This window comes from Metarhizium robertsii (assembly GCF_000187425.2).
Source record: "Metarhizium robertsii ARSEF 23 chromosome Unknown MAA_Scf_1, whole genome shotgun sequence".
NCBI classification, from domain to species: domain Eukaryota; kingdom Fungi; phylum Ascomycota; class Sordariomycetes; order Hypocreales; family Clavicipitaceae; genus Metarhizium; species Metarhizium robertsii.
Genome location: NW_011942149.1, coordinates 461,693 through 469,710, shown reverse-complemented (window position 1 = coordinate 469,710; position 8,018 = coordinate 461,693). Strand labels below are relative to the sequence as shown.

At 58.7% G+C, this 8,018-nt stretch overlaps 3 protein-coding genes across 3 annotated transcripts in view; 1 reads left to right on the top strand and 2 right to left on the bottom strand.

Moving 5' to 3' along the window:
* MAA_07727 (tripeptidyl peptidase precursor) overlaps window positions 1–927 on the top strand; it is a gene marked incomplete at both ends in the record, with an annotated part of 1,151 nt that extends 224 nt beyond the window's left edge. The window contains one exon of the mRNA XM_007825725.2: window positions 10–927. Within this exon, the coding sequence (XP_007823916.2) occupies window positions 10–927 (918 nt within the window). The remainder of the gene's footprint in view (window positions 1–9) is intronic.
* Window positions 928–1,085: 158 nt separating this feature from the next.
* Window positions 1,086–2,631, bottom strand: MAA_07728 (transmembrane amino acid transporter; the record flags this gene model as incomplete). The annotated part of the gene is made up of 2 exons (XM_007825726.1): window positions 1,086–1,142; window positions 1,219–2,631. The coding sequence occupies 2 exons, from the start codon at window positions 2,629–2,631 to the stop codon at window positions 1,086–1,088; spliced, it is 1,470 nt and encodes a 489-aa protein (XP_007823917.1).
* Window positions 2,632–4,782: 2,151 nt separating this feature from the next.
* MAA_07729 (Cellular retinaldehyde-binding/triple function) lies at window positions 4,783–6,287 on the bottom strand (the record flags this gene model as incomplete). Its single annotated transcript, XM_007825727.1, has 2 exons — window positions 4,783–5,318; window positions 5,396–6,287. 2 exons carry the CDS (start codon window positions 6,285–6,287, stop codon window positions 4,783–4,785), a joined length of 1,428 nt encoding a protein of 475 aa, XP_007823918.1.
* Between the last annotated feature and the right edge of the window lie 1,731 nt (window positions 6,288–8,018).

Below are 8,018 nucleotides of genomic sequence, written 5' to 3'. Positions count from 1 at the left end.
GACCTCGAGTACGTCATGGGCCTCGGCTTCCCGTCCCAGGTCACCTACTACGCGACCGGCGGCCGCGGCGAGAAGATTGGCGACGACGGCAAGCCCGTCACGGGCAAGAAGCTCGACAACGAGCCGTACCTCGAGTTCATCCAGGCGCTGCTCGACAAGCCCGATAACGAGGTGCCGCACGTGCTGTCCGTGTCCTACGGCGACGACGAGCTGTCAGTGCCCCGGCCCTACGCCGAGCGCGTCTGCGGCATGCTCGGCCTCCTGACCAAGCGCGGCACCTCCATCATCCACTCGACCGGGGACGGCGGCTCGGCCGGCGGCCGCGTGGGCAACTGCCGCACCAAGGACGGCACCAACAAAAAGGTCACCATGTCCACGTTTCCCGCGTCGTGTCCGTGGGTGACGGCCGTGGGCGCCACCACCAACACCGCCGAGCCCCCCTCCGGCGCTGGCTTCAGTTCCGGCGGCTTCTCCCAGTACTTTGAGCGGCCCGCGTGGCAGGCGGCCGCCGTGGACAAATACGTCGAGGAGATCAACGGCCACCTGGACGGGTACTACAACGCCAGCATGAGGGCCGTGCCGGACATCTCGGCCGTGGGGACCAACTTCCGGGTGATTGTTGGCGCCCGCCGCAAGCTCCTCGAGGGCACCAGCGCGAGCGCGCCCGTCTTTGCAGCCATGATCTCCCTCGTCAACGATGCCCGCCTGAGAAAGGGGAAGCCCTCGCTGGGGTGGCTCAACGAGATCTTGTACTCGGACAAGGTGACCTCTCTGCTGCAGGACATCACCAAGGGCCAGAGCTACTCGTGCACCTGGGACAAGGTCAGCCCCGGTGGCTGGCCGGCCAAGCAGGGATGGGACGCAATCACCGGCCTCGGCGTGCCAAACGACTTTGCCAAGTTCCTCGAGGTTCTCGAGGACGTGTGATGGCTACGGGGGAGAGATGCAGTGAATTTGTAAGAAGAAAAAAAACGTAGTAATGCCAGTTCTCTAATTTGCCACCATGCCATCGTCTTATGCATATATGTATATCTATGTAATGTACACGCTCCATGTGATTTATATGAACAAACCTCCCGACTCTCTCAACTTGATCGGCAGGCAAAGGGGCTGTGAGCCGAACCGTCGTTCGTCTCTTTGATCTGCGAAAACCAAGTTAGCCCACTGAACAAGCGCAAAAAAAAAAAAAAAAAAGACGAGGATTTTTTCCAGACTTACAATATCAACAATGGTGGAATAGGTGCCGGCAACAAGCGTCACGGCGCCAATGACGAATGCCACGATGCTGCCGAGGCTGATGAGCAGATTCCGCCCGGAATACCACTTTCCCTGGCAAAGCAGCTTGAACCACATGATGGCGGGGATCCAAAACGAGAAGCCCGACACAAAAAGCGCCGACGCCAGGGAGAGCAGGTCGGAAAAGATGGGAATGGCCTCGGCAATGACCCACGCAACGATGGTGAAGATGGTAACGAGGCCGATCCACGACGCCCAGCCCCGCGGCGTCTTGATGTACCGCAGGACCGAGTTCTTGAACATGCGGCCGTGAATGTAGCGGAGGGCCACGGTCGAGTTGATGGAGCCCGAGATGAAAATGACGGGCAGCGCGATGCCAAACGCAATCTTGGAGATGAGCGGCCCCGCCGACAAGAGGGCGGGCGACTGGACCGACGGGCCGATAAAGGCGTAGCACAGGGCGCCGGTGAGGGTGTAGATGGCAATTTGGATCAGGCCCGAGGCCCAGATGGACTTCATGTAATCGGTGGGTGTGTGCATCTCGTCCATGAAGGAGAACTGGCCGATGGCGAAGCTAAAGGCAAAGATGATGTTGCTCACGGCCACAAACGCCTGCGAAAAGGTCACGCCCTCCTTGGGCCAGGCCGACCACCCGACGCCCGACAGGCCACCGGGCCCGTCGCGCGCCTGGATGCCCGTGGCGATGATGGTGATGCCGACGGCGGCCACAATGGAGCCAAAGTCAATGTAGCCCAGGATGGCGACCTCGGTGAAGGACGGCGGGATGGCCAGGATCAGCAGGATGATGGCCGACACCGCCGAGAAGACAATGGAGCAGGTGCGGCCGTCGTTGAGGTCGCTGAGCGCGATGCTGCCTGTGAGGGCGTGCGACCCGACCACCATGACCAGCTCGAGCACCAGCGCCGCGCCAAACACCTCGTAGCCAAACCGGCCCAGCAGCAGCCTGCCGGCGTCGGCATAGCTGGCCGTCTCCGGGTACTTGAGCTTGACCTGGCCGACGAGCCAGCTCGTGAAGATGGCAATGAAGCCCAGCGTGATGGTGAGGAAGACGCCGGCAAACATGCCCAGCGTGTGGTATGCGGCCGGCAGGCTGAGGGCGCCCAGGGCCACGGCCTCGACAATGGTGACGACGGCGAGCCGCTTCCATCCCAGGCGGTGGAAGTGGGCGTTGCCCGCGGCCGCGATTTGCTTCAGGCGGTCCTGGTCCATTTCCTCGCTCGTTTCGCCGAAGATGTCGGTGTCGGCTAGGCCCAGCGGATGGCTTGGGGACGACGCCGGTGGCGTCGCGGCTGACGGCTTCCCGGAGTCGGCGCTGGCCTTGACGGCGGCAGTGGCAGTGGCAGGCGCAGGGGTGCTGGTGATTTGTTCAGCCATGATGGGGAGAGAATTTTCGAGAAGGGTGGCGGGCAAAAGAGGCTTCGAGAGAAACGATCCTCAACCCAGCGGCAAAGAGGAAGCAGCTTTGGGAGCCAGGCCAGGTTGGGAGCGACGCCGACACATCTTTAAAAAGACTGGGTGCGACGAACAAATGTCAATTTGCCCGAGGGTCTCCCGTTATCTAAAGGGCGTGAAGAATTTTCTGAGAGGGCCGTGGAAAGCCGAGTCATGGAGACTCCATGTTGGCAGAGATAGCGGATGGGCAGGGGGGTGTGGCGCGTATTCTGGGCCAGATGGATGGGATAGGCGCATTTTCGGCTGTTTCTGTGCAAAGAGAGGGAAGGGGGGTAAAAGGAGAGAGAGAGAAAGAGAGTAGACGAATTGTTGGCAAACCCAGGCCACGTTGGTGTTGATGCAGCTTTCCCTCCCGCTTGTCTCTCCAAAGACGGCCGGATCTCTCCCCTCGTTTGCGGACGCAATGTGACTCTTGTTCCATCTTTGTCCCCCAACAAACCCCAACATGGAGAAGACCCCAGCTGGAGAGAATCTCGAAGAGTTTGCTCGTGGTCCCATGTAGGTCCACATCATCTGTAGCAACGGATCCGCACTTGGATAATAGCTTATTTCGAGAATTAGTCATGACAACGACGCGGTTGAAGATTGGTCCGTTGGCGACGGGATTCCCCTGGGTACGGCAGAGAGCATGGAGGCGTAATGAAACGAGGGCGGGTTTGCGGAGATGGACTTGATGCGAGATGTCGTCGTGGTGGTGATACGAAAGCAGCAAGACGAGGGCCCGGCTTTGCATTCCACACGAGAGCACCCGAGACGGGCTACGCCTAATGGACATGTCTCACCCATTTTCTGCATGCGCCCGGCTCTCGTCGACGCAGCCCCTGCCAAGATACCTGCGGCATGTCAGAGAGAGCGAAAGAGGAAACCAAACAATGCGCGTGGTTCGTACCGACTAGTGTCGACACGACCCAGACAGCAGAGCATTGTACCAGCTTGGGCCGACAACAGCCACAAGAAAAAGTCCATGTCGATACAAAAAACACAAATCGGCAGTTGCGAGTTGATCTGCGGCACCGCAGCGTCGAAAGCTCACAACCGTCCGGCATCTGCAGAGCCTCGTCCAGTACGCCCTTTGCGCCGGGCAAATGTATCCCAACATCACACCACCGGCGAGTGCACAGCCCACTCTTTTAGTCAATGTTTTTACGCGCTGCTGCGTCGTGACCCCGACGCCGGCACGCCCACCCCTGCCAACGGCGGCTCCCCAGTGTCGAGCGGTTTGATTCCGCCGGTCCTCGAGCGGGAAATGCCTCGCCGCGTCGTCGGCAGACGGGGACAAGCGTCGTCGACATGGCCGGAGCAGCTGACGCAGTGCGCAGTGATGGCGTGCACGAGACGACGGCTTCGGTCACGGCCCTGCTGCGATGCGGGACGCGCTCAGGCACGACGAACCGACAGCCGCGATTGCGAGATTGGCGGGAGACTGCTGATGCTGAGGCCGTCGTAGGAGCCTGTACTGAGCCCAGGATACGGGGCTACGGTGGAGCTGCTGCTGACGGCACGATGATTCCAGTCATTTCCTGTCTGGAAGATGCCAGCCAAGGGCATCAGCGACGGGAGACGAGCCGTGGTGTCGCCCAGAAGTTGGGCCAAGCTCAGACAGTGATAAGGTTTGGCCTGATGGACGGAGTATGGAAATAAATTGGCAAGAGGGTGCCTTTTCCTCCTGGTCTGATGCACATACACGTGACAAGGCACCACCACCAACCTGATTAAACACTTCAACTAGCGTCCGGTGTCATGGCATGCATATCGCGGCGTTCATGTCTAAACTACAAGCCGACTCTCTTCTGGGTGCCACAGGGGAAACGCGACGCCTTTCATACGTGAAAAGGGGTATAATATATGATATATAATATAGAACTGTTGTTCTGAGCTAACCAAATGCCTTTGCACGCACATACACAAAAAGAACCTCGAATACTAGATCTCGACCGTTAAAAAAAGTCATTGTACGTCAACATTCAGTCGTACGCATCTCAAGAGAAACCGTTTTTCCCCCTCCTCTAGTCGTAAATGCCGTCTCCACCATGAGCCAAGCTCGCCCGTCTTGTTGTACACTGCCCGCCCCGTCTAGGCCGTGACCTGCGCGGCGGCCGCGAGGGGAGCATTCTCAATCTGCTCAATGGTGGTGACGCCGGGGACGGCGGTGTCGACGGCGTTCTTCTCAGCGGCCTCGGGGTACCAGATGGTCCTCTGGCCCGGGCGGATGTTGCCCTGGCGGTCGTACAGGGACCGGCAGCGCACGTACTTGTCGAGCTTCCAAAAGTTCTCGCGCAGCTGGGCGGCGATGCTCTCGCGCTTGGCCTTGAGCTCGGTGGCCTTGGCGCCCGTCGGGTTCGCGATCCACTGCTTCGTCGTCGCCTCGAACTGCTCGGCGAGGTCCTCGCGGGCCTTTTGCAGCGCGTCGCGCGCCGCCGTGTCCTTCATGGCGTCGTTCTCGCCGGGCACGGGCTCCTCGTACACATAATCCCAGTCCTCGTCGCCGCCTAGCTCTTTAATAATCTGCGACGGGTGGATAAACTCTTCCAGGTCCTTGCGGCCGTAGGTAAAGTGGACCTTGGCGGCGACGACGGGGTCGAGCCAGGCAGAGATGACTTTCCAGATGCCTATTTGCCGGGCGGCGTGTTAGTGGAAGCTGGTGAAGACGGGGGGGGGTTACGCCAATAGGAGGGGATTCACGTACCCTTGAAAACCCACGGGGCATTGTGGATAAGAATGGCGCCGAGAGACTCGGGATAGTTGGCCTCGAAACACTTGATGATGAATTTGACGGGGACGTAGTCCATGTTGGCCAGGGTGAAGCTGGACAGGTCAAAGATAAGGGTGGCCGTCTCGACCGGGGGGTTCAGGGCCAGGCGCGCCGTCTCGATGAGATAGGTCGTGTACCTCTCCAGGCTCTCGACCGACTGGTCCGAGGCCCTGTGCAGGCGCACGCGGACGTAGCTGATGGGCCGGTTCTGCCTGTCGGTGCCGTGGATGAAGCTCTTGCCTGTGCGGATCTGCTTCATAAAGTCGCGGGCCAGCGCCTTGCTCTTGACCTCGCCCTTTTCCTCGTCGTTGACGAGCACCTCCTCGCCGTTGGCCATGATGTCGGCGTCGACCTTGGCCTCGTTGTGCCGCCAGTTCATGGCGGAGAACATCATGACCAGGGCCCGGTTGACGTCCCACTTGCGGGCGCGCAGGAACCGCAGGGCCAGGGCGTCTGGGTGCTCGTGCTTGACGGACCCGAGGACCATGGCGCGCAGGGACTCGGGCGTCTGCGTGGCCACGACCTGCTGGAACTGCTTGACCAGGCCGAACTTGTCCTCCTCGTCGCAGGCGATGAGCTTGAGCGCCTCCTCGGGGATCGCGGGCGCAGCCGGGGCCTCGGCGGCGGCCTTCCACCCTCCAAACAGGCCGAAGCGAGACTTCTTGGGCGACTCAATCGACGGAGCAGCCGGGGCGGCCGCCTTTTTCTTGCTGTGTTCCTGGAGGATGTCGTAGAGCTTGAAGACGGTCTGCCAGAGCTCGCGGAGCTTGGCCTCCTGCTCCGCAGTCAGGTTGCCAACATGGCCGTCGGGGATGGGGGATGCCATTTCTGATGATGCTAGGGAAATGCTATGAATAAAATATATGTATACGGAGCGTAGTCAAGGTTGGAGAAGGTCTAACACGGCCGCAATGTTAGCATGCGTGTCATAAAAGGGGGGCGCAGAGCATGCCACTACACAAAGGGACGCTAATTTCTTCTCCAAGGAGCGAGAGGCGTCCAAAGACAATGTACTGCCAGGAGGTACAAAGGCTTTGTCCCAAAGATGTAGAGGGTGAAAGAGAGGTTTGAGTCGTGTCGGGATGGGGTTGCTGTGGGTTGGTGGCATTTCACTTTTTTTTTCCCTCCCACAAAAAAAAAAAAAGAAAAAAAAACAGCAAGCAATCGAATAGACCTTACCTAGTAAATGAGAATGGAAAGAAAAAATGGCCCGTCCTTTGGAAATGGGACGCCGCGTCTGCCAAGAGAATGTCAACTATCGCACCCGTGGTCCACAAGATCATACACACGGGTTTGGATTCCTCGACGGCCGGTCCAGGCACGCCCGGGACATTTATAACAACGGGCACACGGCCACATGTGCATATGAAAGAAGACGGGCAGGGAGGCTACCGAGGCTGAACAAAATGTGATGAACAAGACAAGACAGGTGTGGGCGGCGCCAGTGCGTTTCTGCGCGCGAGCGTCGTCGTGCGTCCAACAAGGACGAGTCCAAAAATATGCACGCCAGAAAAGGGCCAAAGATACGGCGAAGCTTGCGATTGGATGCCGGCGAGCCTCAGATGCGCGTCATTGGATCTGGCTGTTGGGGAAAGCGGTCATGGATGGGGAACTTGATGGAGATTTGTCTCGATGGAGGCGGGGGAGGCCCCAAATGTGCGGGGAGACTCGGGGTGCGCAATTCCACGGGCCTTGATTTGCTCGACGACGATCTCGACTTTCAATGTTGCGTCTGGTCCGCCTGGCCAGTCCGCTCGCGCTGAGAGTTAGTCTGTGCTGGTGCGGGGGACAGAATCATCATGGGTGAAGATTTGGAGGCTAGGGAAGCAGAAAAACACACGCAACCCACAACCCCATACTTGGTCGCAGCCAACCATCGAACCCGCACCCATCTCGGCTCCATTCTGCGTGACATTGCGCCATGAACGGACACGGCTCAACATACAGACTGCTTTTCGCGCAATTCCTGCGATTTACATTGACTTCACATGTGGTCCCTGTTTCCGAGAACTATATCTTACTCCATCTTTTCGCCACCCCGCAACCAACTGCGCCAAAATATTCATGCCAAAGAGCACGTCCATCTCTCGTGGTCCACTTTGTCCCGGCTGCTGCTGCTGCTGTCCATGGCCGTGACCGCACATGTCCCATTTCGGCTCATGTTTGCGCAGCCCGATTGTTTCAGGACGAAACCAGCCCGTTGCGGCTTTTATCAGCGATGAGCCAGCCATGGGCTATTTTTGTAGAGTACCAAACACATCCGGATCCTACGGGACTCGTTGTTGGCCAACTGCCTCGGCTGCCTCGTCCGCATGATATCACTAGTCTAGCACGCACCGATTGCGCAAAGTCCTGATGATGGCTGTATTCTACAGTGTACAGAGTACAGACGAGTATATACATGTCAGCTGTATGTAGGCTGAAAAATGCTGCTGCCCATCTTGCGGCAGTCCGACGGCCCCGGAGATGCACCCAACTGCCATCACATACCCGTGGCAGAATAATCCCATGTTGTAAAGCCGCAGTCTAGCCCCCTGTAATGACGGTACAAGAAAGT